The 24,756-nt window shown below is 34.8% G+C and overlaps 1 protein-coding gene across 2 annotated transcripts in view; it reads left to right on the top strand.

Moving 5' to 3' along the window:
* The first annotated feature begins 9,516 nt into the window (after positions 1-9,516).
* The window catches only part of LOC138316192 (uncharacterized), a 38,896-nt gene continuing 23,656 nt past the window's right edge, over positions 9,517-24,756 (top strand). For both annotated transcript variants that reach the window (XM_069257766.1, XM_069257765.1), the window contains exons 1-17: positions 9,517-9,693; positions 12,614-12,757; positions 13,310-13,465; positions 13,794-13,916; positions 14,445-14,624; positions 15,011-15,145; positions 16,181-16,327; positions 16,869-16,942; positions 18,431-18,587; positions 20,531-20,642; positions 21,921-22,130; positions 22,284-22,481; positions 22,873-23,070; positions 23,173-23,391; positions 23,578-23,743; positions 24,151-24,283; positions 24,578-24,688. In XM_069257766.1, the coding sequence (XP_069113867.1) occupies positions 9,613-9,693; positions 12,614-12,757; positions 13,310-13,465; positions 13,794-13,916; positions 14,445-14,624; positions 15,011-15,145; positions 16,181-16,327; positions 16,869-16,942; positions 18,431-18,587; positions 20,531-20,642; positions 21,921-22,130; positions 22,284-22,481; positions 22,873-23,070; positions 23,173-23,391; positions 23,578-23,743; positions 24,151-24,283; positions 24,578-24,688 (2,544 nt within the window). In that variant the 5' untranslated portion in view covers positions 9,517-9,612. The remainder of the gene's footprint in view (positions 9,694-12,613; positions 12,758-13,309; positions 13,466-13,793; positions 13,917-14,444; positions 14,625-15,010; positions 15,146-16,180; positions 16,328-16,868; positions 16,943-18,430; positions 18,588-20,530; positions 20,643-21,920; positions 22,131-22,283; positions 22,482-22,872; positions 23,071-23,172; positions 23,392-23,577; positions 23,744-24,150; positions 24,284-24,577; positions 24,689-24,756) is intronic.

Below are 24,756 nucleotides of genomic sequence, written 5' to 3'. Positions count from 1 at the left end.
ACATTAAGTTGTTATAATGAGCTAGGGAAGAAGTTAACTAGACACAATGTCAATTATACAAAAAATATAAATTTACTAGCATATGGGACTTTGATCTGTACTAATATATTTTGCATGGACCGCAAGATAGTTGTCATTAATCACTGCCTTGATCTATGAAAAGTCTGCATGAAGCAATAATAATGTATTTTATGTATTGAACCTAAAAGGTTCACTAATTAAACAAGAGCTTTATTGAAGCTGGCAGTATTGCTAGAGTGATTGTATAGTTAATCAATTGCAATGACTTTATATGATTGACTTTGAATGTAGATGAAAATCAATTATAACATTTAATCATAGCTTCCTGTGTATAAAAGGAACTTCTCTTGTTCAGTAAGGGAAACTACTTTTGATATAAGGGAGACTACTCCTTTTTATCTAAGGGGAACAACTCTTGTAATACAAGGAAAACTACTCTTGTTATCCAAGGGGAACAACTTTTGTAAAATAATGGAAACTACTCTTGTTATCTAAGGGGAACAACTCTTATGATATAGGGGAAACCACTCTTGTAATAAAAGGGAGACTACTTTTTTATCTAAGGAGAACTTCTCTTGTTATCGAAGAGGAACAACTCTTGTAATATAAAAGAAACTACTCTTGTTATCTAAGGGGAACATTTGCTTATAGTATTATGGAGATCACTCTTGTAATAGAAGGGAGACTAATATTTTTTATCTATGGAAAAATACTCTTGTTATCCGAGGGGAACTACGCTTGTAATAAAGGGAAACTACTCTTGTTAGGAAACTATTCTTGTTATCTGAGGCGAACAATTCTTGTAATATAAGGAAGACTACTCTTGTTATCTAAAGTTATCTATTTCTATTTTCTATACACGTATTTTGTTGTCTCCCATGCATGGCCAGTTAACTTAAGGAAAAACAGTTTAAAAAGCTCTTCTTTATATGAAGCTATGGAGATCTGGAACAGTGTACGCCATTGATTCATTGAGACTTCGATTCATATAACATCTTATAAAAAGCTTTTATTTGACAAGAAAGATTTATATGAAGCAATTATCTACGTATTTTTGTTAATAAATTGATATAATTTAAAGTATATTGTCTCAATTGCTTGTACACTTACGCATACAAATTTAACTTGAATAGTTTTACGACCAGGAGTTTCTTATAATATACAGTATACTTTGATGATAATAAGTATGTTGTGCATATATTGGCTGTTTAGGTTAATTATGCCTAACGTTTTAACAACAGGACGGCCTCCCTTATATCTGTATTCACTGTGTTGTATCGCTCGTGTCTTTTAGGCTAGTATGTCATTATAAAGTACACTTTACAAGGCCCAAGGGAATATCTTACTCCAACAATGTTAAAGGTTTAGCACTACAAGACACTATATTAATTGCCAATCAGTATATTATATAGTGATGGGCCGATGATCGGAAATTAGTTAAAAGAAAAAACTTTAAACCAATTTGATTAAGAAATTGTAAAACCAATTAATCAGATTTTTTAAAAAGTGGTCCTAAAAAGTTTAAAAAGTAGAGAAAAGATCCATCTTTCCTTTGTCAGATATATATCATTCTTTGGTGGGCGCCAAGATCCCTCTGGGATCTCTTGTTTTTTTTTAAAAATAATCTTGCATTTAATCTTAGGTGTATATCTAGTGGATATTGATGTATTTAGAATTGACAATCTTTGTTTGTGTCACAGTGTTGTTAACTTGTGTCAATTATTTATATTTACATGTTGATTATTAAGTCATTGTCATGTTTTGTTTAGTTACTTCAAAAATGCCTTTATGTCCACAAGTGTTGACAACTAAGAAATTGATGATTATCAACATTAACTACAAGATGATGTTATAGCTGTACAGAGTGCTATACTGCTGGTCACCGCCTCTAATGTCTGATTATCTGTTATATGTTAATATAACTATGATGTTAGTATTGTCCTTGTGTCACAGTACTTTTCTATGATGTTAGTATTGTCCTTGTGTCACAGTACTTTTCTATGATGTTAGTATTGTCCTTGTGTCACAGTACTTTTCTATGATGTTAGTATTGTCCTTGTGTCACAGTACTTTTCTATGATGTTAGTATTGTCCTTGTGTCACAGTACTTTTCTATGATGTTAGTATTGTCCTTGTGTCACAGTACTTTTCTATGATCCTTGTGTCACAGTACTTTTCTATGATGTTAGTATTGTCCTTGTGTCACAGTACTTTTCTATGATGTTAGTATTGTCCTTGTGTCACAGTACTTTTCTATGATGTTAGTATTGTCCTTGTGTCACAGTACTTTTCTATGATGTTAGTATTGTCCTTGTGTCACAGTTACTTTTCTATGATGTTAGTATTGTCCTTGTGTCACAGTACTTTTCTATGATGTTAGTATTGTCCTTGTGTCACAGTACTTTTCTATGATGTTAGTATTGTCCTTGTGTCACAGTACTTTTCTATGATGTTAGTATTGTCCTTGTGTCACAGTACTTTTCTATGATGTTAGTATTGTCCTTGTGTCACAGTACTTTTCTATGATGTTAGTATTGTCCTTGTGTCACAGTACTTTTCTATGATGTTAGTATTGTCCTTGTGTCACAGTACTTTTCTATGATGTTAGTATTGTCCTTGTGTCACAGTACTTTTCTATGATGTTAGTATTGTCCTTGTGTCACAGTACTTTTCTATGATGTTAGTATTGTCCTTGTGTCACAGTACTTTTCTATGATGTTAGTATTGTCCTTGTGTCACAGTACTTTTCTATGATGTTAGTATTGTCCTTGTGTCACAGTACTTTTCTATGATGTTAGTATTGTCCTTGTGTCACAGTACTTTTCTGATATCAAATTTCTGATGTATCTGTGTTGTTATGATGTATACAATATATGTCATGGTCATGATGTTATTTGTTTTTGTTGTTGTGGTAATATCAATGTATTGCTGTAATGTTACTGTGTGGGAAATTATCAGAATTGCCTTTGTTTATAAGGTTATTGTTTCTCTATTATAATTACCACATATTCATTCAGTGTTTGTATTAATTAACTAATCCTTTTTACCATGGACATTGGTTTTTTTATGAAATGGTCTGCAGGTTTTAAACACTATTTATATCGATGTTGTGGATGTAGGTTCTTCTTTTATTAGTTGATCATGTTTTTACAAGGGAAAGGAATTTTGAATTAAGCTTTCTTTGTTGGATTCTTACATTTTTGAAGGTTCCTATTTTTGGACATTTGTGTAGTACTTGAAACTAACCATGCACTGCTGGCATGCAGTGATAGATAGGGGTAACATGGGGAAAATGTTCCTACTTGTAGTTGTTTAGATACATTAAGTTGTTATAATGAGCTAGGGAAGAAGTTAACTAGACACAATGTCAATTATACAAAAAAATATAAATTTACTAGCATATGGGACTTTGATCTGTACTAATATATTTTGCATGGACCGCAAGATAGTTGTCATTAATCACTGCCTTGATCTATGAAAAGTCTGCATGAAGCAATAATAATGTATTTTATGTATTGAACCTAAAAGGTTCACTAATTAAACAAGAGCTTTATTGAAGCTGGCAGTATTGCTAGAGTGATTGTATAGTTAATCAATTGCAATGACTTTATATGATTGACTTTGAATGTAGATGAAAATCAATTATAACATTTAATCATAGCTTCCTGTGTATAAAAGGAACTTCTCTTGTTCAGTAAGGGAAACTACTTTTGATATAAGGGAGACTACTCCTTTTTATCTAAGGGGAACAACTCTTGTAATACAAGGAAAACTACTCTTGTTATCCAAGGGGAACAACTTTTGTAAAATAATGGAAACTACTCTTGTTATCTAAGGGGAACAACTCTTATGATATAGGGGAAACCACTCTTGTAATAAAAGGGAGACTACTTTTTTATCTAAGGAGAACTTCTCTTGTTATCGAAGAGGAACAACTCTTGTAATATAAAAGAAACTACTCTTGTTATCTAAGGGGAACATTTGCTTATAGTATTATGGAGATCACTCTTGTAATAGAAGGGAGACTAATATTTTTTATCTAAGGAAAAATACTCTTGTTATCCGAGGGGAACTACGCTTGTAATAAAGGGAAACTACTCTTGTTAGGAAACTATTCTTGTTATCTGAGGCGAACAATTCTTGTAATATAAGGAAGACTACTCTTGTTATCTAAAGTTATCTATTTCTATTTTCTATACACGTATTTTGTTGTCTCCCATGCATGGCCAGTTAACTTAAGGAAAAACAGTTTAAAAAGCTCTTCTTTATATGAAGCTATGGAGATCGGGAACAGTGTACGCCATTGATTCATTGAGACTTCGATTCATATAACATCTTATAAAAAGCTTTTATTTGACAAGAAAGATTTATATGAAGCAATTATCTACGTATTTTTGTTAATAAATTGATATAATTTAAAGTATATTGTCTCAATTGCTTGTACACTTACGCATACAAATTTAACTTGAATAGTTTTACGACCAGGAGTTTCTTATAATATACAGTATACTTTGATGATAATAAGTATGTTGTGCATATATTGGCTGTTTAGGTTAATTATGCCTAACGTTTTAACAACAGGACGGCCTCCCTTATATCTGTATTCACTGTGTTGTATCGCTCGTGTCTTTTAGGCTAGTATGTCATTATAAAGTACACTTTACAAGGCCCAAGGGAATATCTTACTCCAACAATGTTAAAGGTTTAGCACTACAAGACACTATATTAATTGCCAATCAGTATATTATATAGTGATGGGCCGATGATCGGAAATTAGTTAAAAGAAAAAACTTTAAACCAATTTGATTAAGAAATTGTAAAACCAATTAATCAGATTTTTTAAAAAGTGGTCCTAAAAAGTTTAAAAAGTAGAGAAAAGATCCATCTTTCCTTTGTCAGATATATATCATTCTTTGGTGGGCGCCAAGATCCCTCTGGGATCTCTTGTTTTTTTTTAAAAATAATCTTGCATTTAATCTTAGGTGTATATCTAGTGGATATTGATGTATTTAGAATTGACAATCTTTGTTTGTGTCACAGTGTTGTTAACTTGTGTCAATTATTTATATTTACATGTTGATTATTAAGTCATTGTCATGTTTTGTTTAGTTACTTCAAAAATGCCTTTATGTCCACAAGTGTTGACAACTAAGAAATTGATGATTATCAACATTAACTACAAGATGATGTTATAGCTATACAGAGTGCTATACTGCTGGTCACCGCCTCTAATGTCTGATTATCTGTTATATGTTAATATAACTATGATGTTAGTATTGTCCTTGTGTCACAGTACTTTTCTATGATGTTAGTATTGTCCTTGTGTCACAGTACTTTTCTATGATGTTAGTATTGTCCTTGTGTCACAGTACTTTTCTATGATGTTAGTATTGTCCTTGTGTCACAGTACTTTTCTATGATGTTAGTATTGTCCTTGTGTCACAGTACTTTTCTATGATGTTAGTATTGTCCTTGTGTCACAGTACTTTTCTATGATGTTAGTATTGTCCTTGTGTCACAGTACTTTTCTATGATGTTAGTATTGTCCTTGTGTCACAGTACTTTTCTATGATGTTAGTATTGTCCTTGTGTCACAGTACTTTTCTATGATGTTAGTATTGTCCTTGTGTCACAGTACTTTTCTATGATGTTAGTATTGTCCTTGTGTCACAGTACTTTTCTATGATGTTAGTATTGTCCTTGTGTCACAGTACTTTTCTATGATGTTAGTATTGTCCTTGTGTCACAGTACTTTTCTATGATGTTAGTATTGTCCTTGTGTCACAGTACTTTTCTATGATGTTAGTATTGTCCTTGTGTCACAGTACTTTTCTATGATGTTAGTATTGTCCTTGTGTCACAGTACTTTTCTATGATGTTAGTATTGTCCTTGTGTCACAGTACTTTTCTATGATGTTAGTATTGTCCTTGTGTCACAGTACTTTTCTATGATGTTAGTATTGTCCTTGTGTCACAGTACTTTTCTATGATGTTAGTATTGTCCTTGTGTCACAGTACTTTTCTATGATGTTAGTATTGTCCTTGTGTCACAGTACTTTTCTATGATGTTAGTATTGTCCTTGTGTCACAGTACTTTTCTATGATGTTAGTATTGTCCTTGTGTCACAGTACTTTTCTATGATGTTAGTATTGTCCTTGTGTCACAGTACTTTTCTGATATCAAATTTCTGATGTATCTGTGTTGTTATGATGTATACAATATATGTCATGGTCATGATGTTATTTGTTTTTGTTGTGGTAATATCAATGTATTGCTGTAATGTTACTGTGTGGGAAATTATCAGAATTGCCTTTGTTTATAAGGTTATTGTTTCTCTATTATAATTACCGCATATTCATTCAGTGTTTTCATTAATTAACTAATCCTTTTTACCATGGACATTGGTTTTTTTATGAAATGGTCTGCAGGTTTTAAACACTATTTATATCGATGTTGTGGATGTAGGTTCTTCTTTTATTAGTTGATCATGTTTTTACAAGGGAAAGGAATTTTGAATTAAGCTTTCTTTGTTGGATTCTTACATATTTTGAAGGTTCCTATTTTTGGACATTTGTGTAGTACTTGAAACTAACCATGCACTGCTGGCATGCAGTGATAGATAGGGGTAACATGGGGAAAATGTTCCTACTTGTAGTTGTTTAGATACATTAAGTTGTTATAATGAGCTAGGGAAGAAGTTAACTAGACACAATGTCAATTATACAAAAAATATAAATTTACTAGCATATGGGACTTTGATCTGTACTAATATATTTTGCATGGACCGCAAGATAGTTGTCATTAATCACTGCCTTGATCTATGAAAAGTCTGCATGAAGCAATAATAATGTATTTTATGTATTGAACCTAAAAGGTTCACTAATTAAACAAGAGCTTTATTGAAGCTGGCAGTATTGCTAGAGTGATTGTATAGTTAATCAATTGCAATGACTTTATATGATTGACTTTGAATGTAGATGAAAATCAATTATAACATTTAATCATAGCTTCCTGTGTATAAAAGGAACTTCTCTTGTTCAGTAAGGGAAACTACTTTTGATATAAGGGAGACTACTCCTTTTTATCTAAGGGGAACAACTCTTGTAATACAAGGAAAACTACTCTTGTTATCCAAGGGGAACAACTTTTGTAAAATAATGGAAACTACTCTTGTTATCTAAGGGGAACAACTCTTATGATATAGGGGAAACCACTCTTGTAATAAAAGGGAGACTACTTTTTTATCTAAGGAGAACTTCTCTTGTTATCGAAGAGGAACAACTCTTGTAATATAAAAGAAACTACTCTTGTTATCTAAGGGGAACATTTGCTTATAGTATTATGGAGATCACTCTTGTAATAGAAGGGAGACTAATATTTTTTATCTAAGGAAAAATACTCTTGTTATCCGAGGGGAACTACGCTTGTAATAAAGGGAAACTACTCTTGTTAGGAAACTATTCTTGTTATCTGAGGCGAACAATTCTTGTAATATAAGGGAGACTACTCTTGTTATCTAAAGTTATCTATTTCTATTTTCTATACACGTATTTTGTTGTCTCCCATGCATGGCCAGTTAACTTAAGGAAAAACAGTTTAAAAAGCTCTTCTTTATATGAAGCTATGGAGATCTGGAACAGTGTACGCCATTGATTCATTGAGACTTCGATTCATATAACATCTTATAAAAAGCTTTTATTTGACAAGAAAGATTTATATGAAGCAATTATCTACGTATTTTTGTTAATAAATTGATATAATTTAAAGTATATTGTCTCAATTGCTTGTACACTTACGCATACAAATTTAACTTGAATAGTTTTACGACCAGGAGTTTCTTATAATATACAGTATACTTTGATGATAATAAGTATGTTGTGCATATATTGGCTGTTTAGGTTAATTATGCCTAACGTTTTAACAACAGGACGGCCTCCCTTATATCTGTATTCACTGTGTTGTATCGCTCGTGTCTTTTAGGCTAGTATGTCATTATAAAGTACACTGCCAAAGATATAAACGTAATCAACTCTCTAGTAACAAACCTGCTACACTGTACAAGTCCGTTGGATCAGGATTGTGTTGTTTTGATTTACGTTCCGAGTTTAAACCGCCTCGTTAAGGGTACAGAAATAGTAGGAGTACCGAAGTACAGTGTTAGTCCGCTAAACCTGCCTATATTATTAGGCTTTTTTAAAAAAAAAATTTTGCCTAATATATAGTCTATACATTAGGCAAAAAAAAAATAAATTAAAAAAGCCTAATAATATAGGCAGGTTTAGCGGACTAGTACAGTGTAAGCTGGGATAACGTTAGATCAGAAAAACTATAGCAAGCCAATTTAACATTTATTGGAGAAGCAAGGACTATCACGTATTTAATCGAATTATATACCACTAACCAATGTGATGCTATCAAATACCCCACTTTGATTTCAAATATGTAACCAAAATGACGAGAACTATATACTATTGATTTAAAATATTTATATGGTTACTAGTAACTATTGGCAGCGATCATACAACACCGGTTATAAAGTTTCTTCAAATAACATATTTATTCGTAAGTAACATTATATTGGCCTCTACTGTACATAACGGGATGTTTTTCCCTTGGAGTTTCACACAGAGACGACCCATTCCTTTTAACCTTTTGATTATCATCTGTGACTGGAGTATTTTTGTTGTTTCTTATTCGGAATTTCACTCTTGTCAGCTGTACGCCCTGAACAACGGAGGACATAATGAAATAATGGATATAGTCGTTAAACTGATGAATTCCCAAGTTATACATTATATCATATGCATGTGCCGTAATGTTCGTTTATTATTATCATAGTATATAAAAGCATCTATGTGAATGCAACGGGATATATACATATTTAGTGAAACAACTGAAATGCCAAAAGCAGATTTTATTAAACTGTTTATCTAAATATCTGCCAAAAATGATTAAAAAGAATGGCATGGAACTGTGTCCGAAGACAGATAATTATAGACATGCCAATATTATTTTTTAATGGAAGAAAATCAGTTATAATGTTTCTGCTTACTGGACTGTACAGTTATCTCAGTGGGAAATATTTTATAAATTATACACATATCAATAAATAAATGAAATACATTAATGTTTTTTAAATGCATTATTTATTTATAATAACAAGGACGTAGATGAGATAAATTCTTGAAAACACCAACAAACCGAGGCCGTTTTCGATTATACGGTTTGACTGGTTGGACCTAAGTGTTCGTTTATTAATTAAAGACGGGCCTGAGGCTTTTACATTGTTTTCAGACGAGCCTAAGCAAAGCCCTCACAGGCCTGTATCAAAAACTGCAGGTCCGTCAAAATTTATACTTGAAATAATGACTTTAACCAATGGTCGAACCGGTTGTTCCGAATAAACGAAAACGACCGGAGATGCTTTCCGGCTTTCATAGATGCCTGTTTTTCGTATTATATAGCGCCATTTCAAAACACTTGGATGATGACGACAATGGTCTGAGTCAAACAGATGCTTTAATCCAGTTTAAACACGAAGCAAAACTATGTGAAGTTGATTATTGGTGCATATCGTTAAGTCTGCAGTGATGGAGGTGACCAACGGTTTATTGACAAGTTTTGTACAGACCAAGTCAATCGAAAGGATCCTGGCTCCATTCGCATCACAGGTGCGCTATTGTTATCAAAAAGTCGCCATCAAATTCAAAGTCAATATGGTCATTGAATCGATTTCTTTGGCCATCTGTTACAGCAGCTGATTTTAGCCGTAGGTTGTAATATTTGAATTCCCTGTTTTATCAAAGTATTTGATGTAATGTTGATAAAAGTTTCTTCGACTTTAATGTCAGCCAAATGTGCACAAAGGTCTGTTCAAAGTAGTATTTGACTAATTAATCGAGTAACAGGAAGAACACTCTAGTACTGTAATCGAGTTACATCGGAATTGTCCGACATCGTGATAAACGAAAGTGTACAATTAGCTGATCAGTAAAACCCACAAGAAATGCCATAGAAAACTTGTCGTAATTAATAGCTACTGTTGTAGCGGAAAAGATATCACCTTCTGACTGACTTTTCTTTTCCGCTACAACAGTAGCTACGTAATTAATTGCTTGTGTGTGTTTTCGCTCATATAATTTCAAATATCGAGCGAAGAATTGAAACGAATTGAAGAGCGCATATGCATACGTAGTAATGTAAACGTTCAAAGGAGTATGGTTTTATTTATGAAAACATAAACGACTTGAGAACATGGCAACATGTGTAGAAAAAAAATGTACAATTTTCCTGGAAAAAATTAAATGTACACAGTCTTAAGTGCACGTGGGACCAAAGAAAAATATAATCAATTTTAATTGGTCATCGACTGGTTACATAAATAAAAGTGATTATTGATTATAAAATTGCTACCAATTCCCAACACTAGTTCAAAGTAACAACGGTCATAGATTTTTAAGAACATGTGCTGTATTTCAAATATTTGTATGCAGAGATTTAGCTGAAAACAAAATTTAATGCATCATATTTACACCAGTCATGATCAGTAGGCTGTCATATGTGTGCATGTGTTGCACTAAAACAGTTCTGCCTTACAGCCTTTACAAGTCCATGACTTACCCCGACTGGAAAAGTGTGTGTGAATAGTATAGGTAGAGCATCCGGCTAGTGTTCTGGAAGTCCCGAGTTAGAACCTAGGACTGTCTGTGAAATTTTCCAGTCCTTCTACATTTACTTAAGTATCAAAAGTACATTGTAGACTTACAAGGCCAAGGGAATATCTTACTCCAACAATGTTAAAGGTTTAGCACTACAAGACACTATATTAATTGCCAATCAGTATATTATATAGTGATGGGCCGATGATCGGAAATTAGTTAAAAGAAAAAACTTTAAACCAATTTGATTAAGAAATTGTAAAACCAATTAATCAGATTTTTTAAAAAGTGGTCCTAAAATTTAAGATTTGTGTTACGAAACATTTGTTTATCATAATTCAACTGAATAATTAGCCAATTTTTACTACCCTACAGACATTGTTTACATACAGTTCAATATCCATCATGATGCTTAAGTCCGTCGCAGTGGACATGCTTTCTTACTACACTATTACCTCCTGATTCAAGTGATATTCTTAGTTATTTCTCACCAGTTCATCACAATAATATCGGATTAGTGTTTATAATTCCAATAAATAGAGCAATTATTTCCTGAATTTCAAAAAAACTGATTATAATCTATAATCGATTGATTGAAACATTCCGATTATCGATTATGAAAATGAAACCGATTCCCATCACTACTAATCAGAAGTAATATGAATCATGCATGGCATGGGAAGAGTGAAGCTCTACTTGTTTATTTTCTTTTCTATTTTAAGACATAATTTACAAATAAAAGAACATACTTTAAAGTAGACCTATAGTAGTATATGATATTATAGTTGTCTAGTATGATAAAACTGTTAATTTTTAAAAGAGAACTCAAATATTTGGACATTTATTTTCTGTGTCCATGCAGTGCCACAAGCCTAGGTTGCTGTGAATCCTATGATTTTGTGCCATTTGTTGACGTGATTTGATGTCATGATTCCTTATGCTCATCTTCGCTTGGTGGATATTTTGACTGCATTCCATAGCTTTTAATTTTCAAAAAAAATGTTTAATTACAACCGTAAATGCTTTGTATTAGTTAAATATATTTACTGGGAGAGCAGTACCGGAGCAACGCACAACCAGAACAGGTTAAACCGTATGAACGAAAATGGTTTAGCCATTCATGCATGCATTGATCTCAATATGTACTTTTGCTTATGTACATGTTACCGGAACCCAGGGGTAGAATTTAATTTTTTAGGCCACTAACCATTTTTGGCAAGTTGGTAAAATTCATATTCAGAATGACTATTATGTGGCAGTGTGTGCAAATGAAAAAATAATAATTAAAAAAAAACAAACTTACATATGATTCAAGTGTCACTGATTTTGTCTAAGCTTAACTGTTAATAACAGCACAATTGGTAGTCTTTTTTCATCTTGTGCATGCTCTTTGTTATGACAGCCATTTTAACAAACTAAGTCAATTATTCGCAAGAAAGATTTTTTCGCAGAACACTTATGAACTTTTCCATACGAAATCAATGTCATTGTTTTTGAGACGCTTGAAAGCACAAGTGTGGAACGCTGCGCTTTCGTTTCACGATTCATTTAGGCTACACTTTGGCACACAATTTATGACAGGCATATTTATTGGACTATTTAGTAACTGTACATGTATTTAGAATGACGAACAACGCACCCGCTTGCCAAGAAATGCAAGCACAATATTTTTTCACTCGCCATTTCAAAAACTAACTCGCATTTGGCGAGTGTGCAAGTGTTAATTTCAAACCCTGGGAACAGAGCTTCGAAAGCTCCAGTCTCATCATTGTCATAATCTGATAGAAATAGCCCAATGATAATATCATTGAATTATAGGGTATATTGGAACCTAGGTTGTGTGATAAGTCTGGCCATGCATTTAATTATTCAATTTTACCATGTGTAATTTACTTACACAATGTAATTTACCATAGCTTTTATCCATGAACAGATATCCTTACTAATTATCCTTGGAGAAACAAAGACTGAAGTGTCGATACCAAATGACATTGGACCATGTGCCTCTGCAATGATGAAAGCTGCAGAACATTTGATATCAGTGGGAAAAGAAAAGGCTCAATCTGGCACAGATCAGGTAAATTTATCATAACATAAACTTCAAGAATCAATTAACCAAGCATTGTAGTGAAAAAAAGTAATATTTGGTACAATAACATAAATTATGTATGTAGCTAATGTTTTAATTGATGACATAAATCAGTGTATGTGACACTTATAGCATGCATTGCTTTTCAAAAGAGCTAATAAAAGTAAAAATAAAATCACTATCTCTGTGACTCTCTCTCTTTCTTTGAGAGGTTGGCAGTGAGTGTTGTCAGTATAATTACTATAGCATTATCGTGATTGTGTCATTAGATTAACCAATGTCAATTAATTGCAATCAATAAAACACCAACATCAATTTTTTCCTCATCTAACTGTTGCCAATGGCATGTACACATATATACACAAATGTACACTTTGTCTTATCATTATATTATCTTAAACAAATATTTGTTTCTATAAAAATCTTGTATGATCAGATTATTTAACAATAAAAATATTCTCATATAAACCACTTCACTGTTACTAGGTAACATGAAAGGCATCTATATACATAAGGCATAAAGTTTGTATGAATTGACAGGAATACAGCAGCCGGATGTTGAGTGCCTGTGAAACATTAGACCTTGCCTCCAGTGATCTTTACCTCGCCACACAGCGACTAGAGGGGAACAGTGCCCGAGAAGAATGGGCTAAACTTGTTACTGCTGCAAAGGATGTCCTCCAGGGCACAATGAAGGTATAAATAATGACAAGAAAGGAATTAGGGAAAACCCAGGCCATGGGGGGAAAACAGATAATATTATGATATATCTCTGTTCTCATTGAATTTTCAGTTGATAGCTATTATACTTGTTTTGATTTCAGTAAGAAATTAAACCTCACATCAAGTTATGACAATCAAAATTTGTATTTCTATCAAATTTGATTGAGTTTGTAGGTATTTAGAGATTATTGTGTTTCATAAAGGTTTGGATAGGTTTTTATGTGAAACAATACATATTGAGGTTTACAACATACAAACACTTATAAAATTGTATTATAAAGTGTCTGATCTTCTGTTGCAGGTGTTATTAGTGTCAGATGATGCAGAGGTTCGTAGAATAGTTTCAGCAGCTCACCTGGTGTCAGACAGCATTAGTCGTCTAGGGTTAGTACAAACCATGGCTGACCTGCTAACCTGTTTTAAGGTAGGTCATACATGTAGATATCTAGAATGTGAGTTGGATGTATCTTTTTACCTTTTTTTTAAAGATAAGTGAATTGATCTTTAACATACTTCTTTATCAAGAAATAAAAATTAAATGTAAAGGAGGATCATTTTAGTGTTAAATGTATCCCTTTAGTAAATACTGAATTACGGCATCTCCAGAAGAATTTGTATGAGAGGGTATGACTATGAAGCACTGGATAGGTGATGTCATCTATATACTCATGAATAGAATTTTAGGAAATTAAGGCCTGTAAATGGTGTAAGAAATAAACATAGTGGTCAAACACAGATTTACCAGGGAAGTAATAATCGTCGGAGACCCACGGGTGATCACACTACACTACGCTATCGCCTGGGTTACCGAGGATGGGGAAGTAGGCACTACATTGATACATTTCTGTGTATTCATTTATACTGTAACAGTAAAACATCTATGTTATAGATACAGTAGCGAGTTTTACAGATAATGCAAACTAGTTATACAGAAATTATGATATATTTACAGAGCTTTACAGATGCTGCAGCACAGCTATGTACACTTGCTAACAAACGACAGAAAGACCTGTGTCAGGACAGACAAAGAGAGAAAGTCATTACTTCGATGGCTTTGTTGAAGAAGTCTATTCCTTCTATGAGTGTAGCTCTGCAGAGCTTTGTCAAATATCCTCAAAACCCACAGGCCCAGGTAAGGGCATAGTTTTATGTTGTCATAATAGGCCAAAGCTTTGATGTAGTAAAACATATTAGATTATAGTACATTATACATTGTGTTACATGTAGTATTTATTTCATAAATTAGTTCACCTTTTATTTGTAGAGCATTTAAATAATGCAGTCTTGCGTTTCTCATATTTTCATTATAAACTGTTAACTAAAAATCATATACAGGTACTAACTGTTGGATCAGAGTTCTCTACATGAACTTAATTCCACTTTTGCACAAGTATAGATAATTATGATAACAAAAGTACCAGGACCACAGCTCTGCCCATTGGTTGTATTTGTGTATACCTTTATGTAGTGCGGATACTAGACACCTTTAGTTTGCAGCAGGTTTAGTTCTATTCTCAGATGAGTAAAGCCTGTGTGATGAATCAAGTGTTGTCAGCGGTACGGGACATTGTGGAAGCTCTAGAGAATAAGTTTACTGATGAGGATTACCTGGACGTGGAGGAATCAGGCTTCTTTGTGACCAAAGTGGACGAGGTAGTTAGACTGATATAACCACACTGGTGACTTACCATCACTCAGTATAACCACACTGGTGACTGAACACCACTCAGTATTACCACACTGGTGACTTACCATCACTCAGTATAACCACACTGGTGACTAAACACCACTCAGTATAACCACACTGGTGACTGAACACCACTCAGTATTACCACACTGGTGACTGAACACCACTCAGTATAACCACACTGGTGACTGAACACCACTCAGTATCACCACACTGGTGACTTACCATCACTCAGTATAACCACACTGGTGACTGAACACCTCTCAGTATAACCACACTGGTGACTGAATACCACTCAGTATAAACACACTGGTGACTGAACACCACTCAGTATCACCACACTGGTGACTGAACACTACTCAGTATAACCACACTGGTGACTAAACACCACTCAGTATAACCACACTGGTGACTAAACACCACTCAGTATTACCACACTGGTGACTAAACACCACTCAGTATAACCACACTGGTGACTAAACACCACTTAGTATAACCACACTGGTGACTGAATACCACTCGGTATAACCACACTGGTGACTAAACACCACTCAGTATAACCACACTGGTGACTAAACACCACTCAGTATAACCACACTGGTGACTGAACACCACTCAGTATAACCACACTGGTGACTGAACACTACTCAGTATAACCACACTGGTGACTGAATACCACTCAGTATAACCACACTGGTGACTGAACACCACTCAGTATAACCACACTGGTGACTAAACACCACTCAGTATTACCACACTGGTGACTGAACACCACTCAGTATAACCACACTGGTGACTGAACACCACTCAGTATAACCACACTGGTGACTGAACACCACTCAGTATTATCACACTGGTGACTGAACACCACTCAGTATAACCACACTGGTGATTGAACACCACTCAGTATAACCACACTGGTGACTGAACACCACTCAGTATAACCACACTGGTGACAATAATTGTAGAGTATTATTTATTTGGTTGAGTTGATTTTCCAGGTCCTTGAAGTGCTATCAGAAGAGAATCGAGCGGAGCTTCACACTGACCTGGAGAGTTGGACGGAGATTATCATCCGACACAGTATGCTTGTCGCGCACATGTGTACAGACAATTTCCGGGACATCATCAATAGGATATGCCAGCGGGTAAGTTATCTCCCCTTTAAGGCTTTTAGTTTTATCTTGTGCCTCCTTTCAAAGATATCCTATTTGTTCCTATAAACACACTCATCGATAATAATATCTGTATTTTAGGGCCATTGAATGCATGACTTTTTCTTCTGATGCCATCTTTATACTGCAATACACATATGACAAAATAATGGCAATTCAGTCCTTTGAAGTGAATCAAGATCATAAGTTTATATGACAAACAAATGTGTGGTGTGTTCCTTTCTGGAACTGAGAGCATGATTCTGTTTGATTACCTTACCCAGTAAATGTGAATATTTGACATTTCAAAATCTAACAAATAAGACATTGTGTGAAATAAATAAGGTATGAATCATAGCTTTAGTATATTTACCTCGGTTCTGTTAACTAGTCTACTTTCCACCTAAAATACAGCCAGATTAAAACAAGGGAAATAACTCTGCTATATATAAATCATTATGTCCTGTACATGATCTTTGTATGACCTTCACATTAAATGATGACTTTATCACTAAATGTATTTTTTCCTACACAGATTTTACAGCTGAAATCTCGAGTGTTGCAGTTACATAGCAGTTTAAAGGACAATCCTGATATAAAGGCGATGCAGTAAGTATATTCTTCTTTCTAAATATGGGTCAAAGAACTAATATCAACTGTTATAGTCCAGATAACACTGGATCCTAGCAAACATATGTCTGTACAAATTACTTTAAGTACAGTAAAACCCAATTATATCGCCACCCGTTTTACTGCCAAACCCGCTTATCGCCATGAATTTATTCAGAACGGATTTTACTCCATACAAATACATCCGTTATACCGCCAAACCTGCCTACTGCCATCCGCCATCCGCCATCACATTCGTGGAACAAATTATTAAAATAACATTAAAATGACCTCGTTAATATCGCCAAATTCTGTGAATAGGGATACATATTTTCATAAGGTGCTCGACTTTTGACTGACAGGTAATCAGCTACACACACTATGGCCGCATGTACGACCATGTGTATACAGTGAAATCAATTAACAACACGGGTACACCTTTGTTATTGTTTTACAGGTAGGTATCGCAAGTTGTGGTGAATAAAACTCACTTCTGTACATGTGTTTTACTTACTTTTAACTTTAGTTGTTTATTGACAAAAAGGAACCCACAAGTCTGTACCTCAATATCGCAGTTCGATAATATTGGACCATAAAATGCGACTAGCAATTTCAAGTGTGATATAGATATTATGTATGTGCAGAAGAATCTGCCGTTTACTAGTAAGATCAAATCGTCGTCTGAGTGCCGTTTATTTGCAGACATGTACTCGGAAGTGAGGTCACGACCACACTGCGCTTGTTCAGAACTTCTATTCTTTGTTTCCGGGCGAGATTTCCCAGGATAAAAATATCATGTTACCGAGAAATCCCAGCTAGCAGGCAATTACGGAACGATACTTGGTAACACAAACACGTTTGGTTTTTGTATTTAACACACATAAAACTGACATATTTATTGAAAGACTACCATCGAAATTTACTTTGATTTTGGAACTATTCATATTACAATATACGAAGTGGCCGCACAGTACACAGACAGATTAGAAAATCTGTTTGAGTACGGCACCGAAGGACTACCTATATTTAGGCCTAATCAAGATTTCAACGACAAATCCGATATACCGCCAAACTCGATATATCGCCAAAATGTAGGAAAACAGAAGGTGGCGATATAACAGGGTTTTACTGTAGTAAATATGGGGCAAATGAGTTTTTCCAAAAGTGTGGAAAAAATATTGTCATACTTTGGAGCTAGGAGGTGATCTCCCCTTTATAGAGATAAAAAATAACATCCTAAGGATGGTCACTTCTTTTTAAATAAGTATAAAAAGAAAATCAACTAAATTTAACATTTCTTAACACAGATCTTTTACATTCTTTATTGCAAACTTTACTCATCATAAATTTTAATAAGCTAAAAATGAGTTTAAAATTTAAATATAATGATAAATGCTGTTATTTCAATAAACCATAATCCCAACATTCATTAACAAATAAAACTTAATTAACCACCACTACAGTGATGTAACTTTTCCCTCACAATAGAGATGACTATAGTGACCTTTGTGAGAATCTCATGGACGAGTTTTATGAACTGGAGAGGAATGTTAACCTGGCATTGCTTCACTTGGTGATAGACATCTTCCAGGAGACAACTGAACCATTGGAACGGCTTGTCAAATCAGCCATGTATTCTAGTGAGGTATGTTGTCATGTCAGCCATGTATTCTAGTGAGGTATGTTGTCATGTCAGCCATGTATTCTAGTGAGGTATGTTGTCATGTCAGCCATGTATTCTAGTGAGGTATGTTGTCATGTCAGCCATGTATTCTAGTGAGGTATGTTGTCATGTCAGCCATGTAATCTAGTGAGGCATGTTGTCATGTCAGCTATGTATTCTAGTGAGGTATGTTGTCATGTCAGCTATGTATTCTAGTGAGGTATGTTGTCATGTCAGCCATGTATTCTAGAGAGGTATGTTGTTATGTCAGCCATGTATTCTAGTGAGGTATGTTGTCATGTCAGCCATGTATTCTAGTGAGGTATGTTGTCATGTCAGTCATGTATTCTATGTATGTTGTATGGATGTAGTATGTTGTCATGTCAGCCATGTATTCTAGTTAGGTATGTTGTCATGTCAGTCATGTATTCTAGTAGGTATGTTGTCATGTCAGCCATGTATTCTAGTGAGGTATGTTGTCATGTCAGCGTTTTGTCATGTCAGCCATGTATTCATAGTGAGGTATGTTGTCATGTCAGCCATGTATTCTAGTGATGTTGTCATGTCAGTCCATGTATTCTAGTGAGGTTGTTCATGTCATGTCATGTATTCTAGTGGGTATGTTGTCATGTCAGCCATGTATTCTAGTGTATTCTAGTGAGTATGTTGTCATGTCAGCCATGTATTCTAGTAGGTATGTTGTCATGTCAGTCATGTATTCTAGTGAGGTATGTTGTCATGTCAGCCATGTATTCTAGTGAGGTATGTTGTCATGTCAGCCATGTATTCTAGTGAGGTATGTTGTCATGTCAGCCATGTATTCTAGTGAGGTATGTTGTCATGTCAGCCATGTATTCTAGTGAGGTATGTTGTCATGTCAGCCATGTATTCTAGTGAGGTATGTTGTTATGTCAGCCATGTATTCTAGTGAGGTATGTTGTCATGTCAGCCATGTATTCTAGTGAGGTATGTTGTCATGTCAGCCATGTATTCTAGTGATGTATGTTGTCATGTCAGCCATGTATTCTAGTTAGGTATGTTGTCATGTCAGCCATGTTCTGTCATTGTATTCTAGTGAGGTATGTTGTCATGTCAGCCATGTATTCTAGTGAGGTATGTTGTCATGTCAGCCATGTATTCTAGTGAGGTATGTTGTCATGTCAGCCATGTATTCTAGTGAGGTATGTTGTCATGTCAGCCATGTATTCTAGTGAGGTATGTTGTCATGTCAGCCATGTATTCTAGTGAGGTATGTTGTCATGTCAGCCATGTATTCTAGTGATGTATGTTGTCATGTCAGCCATGTATTCTATTAGTGTTGGTAGGTATTCTAGTGAGGTATGTTGTTATGTCCAGCCATGTATTCTAGTGAGGTATGTTGTTATGTCAGCCATGTATTCTAGTGAGGTATGTTGTTATGTCAGCCATGTATTCTAGTGATGTATGTTGTCATGTCAGCCATGTATTCTAGTTAGGTATGTTGTCATGTCAGCCATGTATTCTAGTGATGTATGGTGTCATGTCAGCCATGTATTCTAGTGAGGTATGTTGTCATGTCAGTCATGTGTTCTAGTGAAGTATGTTGGAAGTACTGTTATTGGTAACACATGCCTTTCACCAAGACGCCTGGCAGGATTCATTTTATGACTGGATATATATGTTTTTCCTAGGGTACCCTCAGTTTCTTTCATTGGAAAAGACCCACCACTGCTAAACCTTCATTCAGGCCAACATGTGTGTTTAAAATGTTAATTGTTATTGTGATAAAACATTTTGTAATTGAAGAAAAATAAATGCTTCTTATCTAATTAAAGTGTTGGTTGTATGCATTTTGTATTGGTTATGGTAATGGTAATGTGTAAACAAATTCTACTATTCTGAAGGAGTCCATTGATTGTCATGTACTTGTTTCTATTTTATTTTAGGCCCAGACTCTACAGGACCTTAGTGAGGAGTACATACAGGATTTTGAAAATCATGCTGATAAAATGTGTCAGACGGCCAGATGTGTGGCAGCGAGTTCTTCTGATAAACGGAGTAGGTTTTACTAAGTACTCTATAACTGTGTCTGATAAACGGAGTAGGTTTTACTAAGTACTCTATATCTGTGTCTGATAAACGGAGTAGGTTTTACTAAGTACTCTATAACTGTGTCTGATAAACGGAGTAGGTTTTACTAAGTACTCTATATCTGTGTCTGATAAAAAGAGTAGGTTTTACTAAGTACTCTATATCTGTGTCTGATAAACGGAGTAGGTTTTACTAAGTACTCTATATCTGTGTCTGATAAACGGAGTAGGTTTTACTAAGTACTCTATAACTGTGTCTGATAAACGGAGTAGGTTTTACTAAGTACTCTATATCTGTGTCTGATAAAAAGAGTAGGTTTTACTAAGTACTCTATATCTGTGTCTGATAAACGGAGTAGGTTTTACTAAGTACTCTATAACTGTGTCTGATAAACGGAGTAGGTTTTACTAAGTACTCTATATCTGTGTCTGATAAACGGAGTAGGTTTTACTAAGTACTCTATATCTGTGTCTGATAAACGGAGTAGGTTTTACTAAGTACTCTATATTTGTGCCTGATAAACGGAGTAGGTTTTACTAAGTATTCTATATCTGTGTCTGATAAACGGAGTAGGTTTTACTAAGTACTCTATATCTGTGTCTGATAAACGGAGTAGGTTTTACTAAGTACTCTATATCTGTGTCTGATAAACGGAGTAGGTTTTACAAAGTACTCTATAACTGTGTGTCTGATAAACGGAGTAGGTTTTACTAAGTACTCTATATCATTGTCTGATAAACAGAGTAGGTTTTACTAAGTACTCTATATCATTGTCTGATAAACAGAGTAGGTTTTACTAAGTACTCTATATCTGTGTCTGATAAACGGAGTAGGTTTTACTAAGTACTCTATAACTGTGTCTGATAAACGGAGTAGGTTTTACTAAGTACTCTAAATCTGTGTCTGATAAATGGATAAGTAGGTTTGATTAAGTGCTCTGTGGCCACAAGTTCTTCTGGAATAGGTAATATTTGTAGTCATTTGGAAGCAATGCTTTAATTTTTGAATATTACTATTCAGGTTTTTTTACCATACGGTTTCATTGTTACAATCCAGTAATTTTGACCTAATTTATTTAAAGGCATGTTTCATACAGTTTCATTTTCCCTACCATAATTGAGGTTGTTGTGTCTGTCCAGCCTTCTGTATACTTTTCTCTCCTGACTACAACACGACGACTGGCTGGAAAGCTAAAAGTTCCTTGAATTGTACTGTTTTATTACTTTCCTTTTGTTTATTTTGTAGGAGTACGTGTATTGAGAACCTGTGTATGCCGACTCGAGAGATTGGACCCAGAAATGGTACCAGGGGCTGTTACCATGGCGAAGACATCATGTGACAAAATGGCTATCAAGCATCTGAAATTATTGATGAAAGAATGGTCATTTGAAGTTAAAAACTTGGTGGAAGTACTGGATGAAATGACGGTGCCAGCCATCTTTCTCCAGGTTTCAGGTAAGATCATTAATGATTATACAGGTGTCTCTATGATGACATGGTGTAGAACTACCAGGTATATATTTGACATCTATTATTAATAGTTAACACTTACTATGTGTATGAATCTTGTATGTATAACTTTGGATAAGTTGACTTCTTGTTTTACAGAAACCAAGATCGAGGAGGATGTGAATATTTGTTTAGGATTTCTAAGAGAAGAGGATGTAGTGGGCCTGGCCTCAGCACTGAGGGGTGTGGTGGGTCGGTCACGTCGTGTAGCTCAGTTCGCTGAGCGCATTGTTGATAATAGTCAGGATCCATTATATAGAAATGGTCTACAGTCTTACATCAAGCAGTTACAGAGAGGTAAGTATATACCATCTCATGGTTATATACAAGGTCTCATTTTCCCAAATAACCAAAATGGTTGCAGTTGCCCCTAAAAGGGTCAAAATTTGAATACAGGGATATATATTGTCAAATTTCAATGACAATCAGTATGCAGGAGTTCTTGCGGATTCTAGCTGATATCATGGCCATGAATTTCAAAGAGTATGAGACTTCTTTGGTGTAAATATCTATTTGTTTTTGCAAGTAGAATACTAGTGTAATGACCACTCCTGACTCCTAGAGGTTGATTCTGTATCATCAGTAACAGTTAGGACTTGTTTCACTCACCCTATTTACCACACATTTTACATGTCACTTGTGATTTACTTGTGTTAACTTTAACTTCTATGTTTGCTTTCTCCCACAGCCATTAAAGGTGTACGAGCCGCTGGAGGTAATATCACTGCCAACTTGTCCAATCTCTCTTCTCTAGAAACACTGAAGAAACGATTCAAACTGTTGATTGACTGTGTAAAGCAAGTGAGGGCAGGGCTTACGGATGACAATCACCCGGATATTCTCAGTCCTGTCCGACACCAAGCTCGACAACATGAGGCAGACCAAGGTAGTAGAAGCCATTCTATTTGAACGAAGAAAAACATAACAAGTCACTTTAGTGAATAATACAACATCTTTATGTCAATTTTATTTTATTTTAAATTTCTAGAAAGAGGACACTTTGGAAGAAACAGACAATCTGAGAGTGGGTATGGAACTATGGGATTGACTGGTCTTCTCAAATTTACTTCTACAACCACATCCTATGACCCTGAGGTCATGAGGCCAGCACAAAGGTCAGAGGTTATGGTACCAGTTCATGAAGAATGTGTACAAACAATCCAAACTCAGTCACAACACACAGACCCGACGTCTGCATCTTACACAGGTTAGGAAATTGTGACAGTCTGAAATTTATAGAAGCTGGATGGCTTGGTGAACATATTTATATTGCTGGCTAGATTGTGTTTTTATGGTTTGTTCCTTTTCTAAATTAAATTATAATTAATAGATTCAAAATAATTTCTCCAAAAATGTTCCAACACCTGTAATTTTTTGTGAAATCTGTCTACAGATTATCCCCATACACGTCTGCTTGGGAGGGAGATGTGCATGGTAGCAGTTAGAGGAGATACACAGAGGCAGGCTGTGATTGGTGGAGAGATATTTGGCTGGACCAATCATATTGTTGATGCTGTGCATGAAGTGCTGACTCATTGTGAGGATATAGAATTAAAGCGGTAAGTGGCCAGGAGACAGTAGGTTCAGTCTCATTACACATACACTCAAAACGTACATTCATAAGTGCTGAAATGAAACAGGTATTGTGTGTTAGAAATGAATTAAATTTGATAGAAACATGTGAAAGGTTTAGACTTTAATAAATTATATTATAAAGAAATAAGAATAAAAATGGATTTAAAGTAAAAGTCAAAGCAAGTCTTCAGGAAATATTACACCTTCTGTTAAATACACCTTCATATCACACTGTCACTGGGGCCATAAATGCATAATATAAACTTAATCTAATACAACTGTTTAGTACATTACTTTAGAATGATGTCTATTTATACAGTGCAAAGGTCTTACTTTATGCTGAAATATACCCTGTCCTGATTTTACATTCTCTCTTTCTCATTTGTAACAGAGTAAACCAGGCTTTAGCCTATGAGGTGGACATACTGACCCCTAAACTTTTGGACAAGGCAAAACTTGTTGTCCAGGGTGACAAGGACGAGGCAGCTAGATTGACCACTCTGGTGGAGGAATGGTCTAGTAAGGTAAGTGTTGATGGGACAATGTTCTGTTAGCTGTAACAGCTCTAATTTGTGTATGAAAGAGCAATATATAATTCTAATATGATGCTGTGCCAAAGAAGTTTTCAAAGACTTACTTCTTATTAGTAATACAGTGTAGTAAATAATAGTTTGTAATGTGGGCTGTACCTTCAGATGTTCAGTTAACAGGTAATGAATAGGCGATTCTAATCAGATTGATAGCAGATTGATGAATCATGAATTAGCTTGTGATAGTGAGGAATATGTGGGCTGTAAAGTTGTCTATATTTGGTCAAGGTGGAGAAACTGAGGATCTTTGTGGATGTGACGGTGGAGCGATGGAAAATCATTACAGATAAAGTACATAAGGCCATGGCTGACAGGAACACTGATCAACTTAGTAAAGAGGTAAAACAAACAAGTGGAGTGGGCTGGTCAATCATACAGTAATGTCTTATTGGATATTTTAATCAGTT

The sequence above is a fragment of the Argopecten irradians genome, chromosome 2 (assembly GCF_041381155.1).
Source record: "Argopecten irradians isolate NY chromosome 2, Ai_NY, whole genome shotgun sequence".
Lineage (NCBI taxonomy): Eukaryota > Metazoa > Mollusca > Bivalvia > Pectinida > Pectinidae > Argopecten > Argopecten irradians.
Note: the sequence above shows the minus strand (reverse complement) of the source record. Positions and strands in the feature narration are given on the sequence as shown.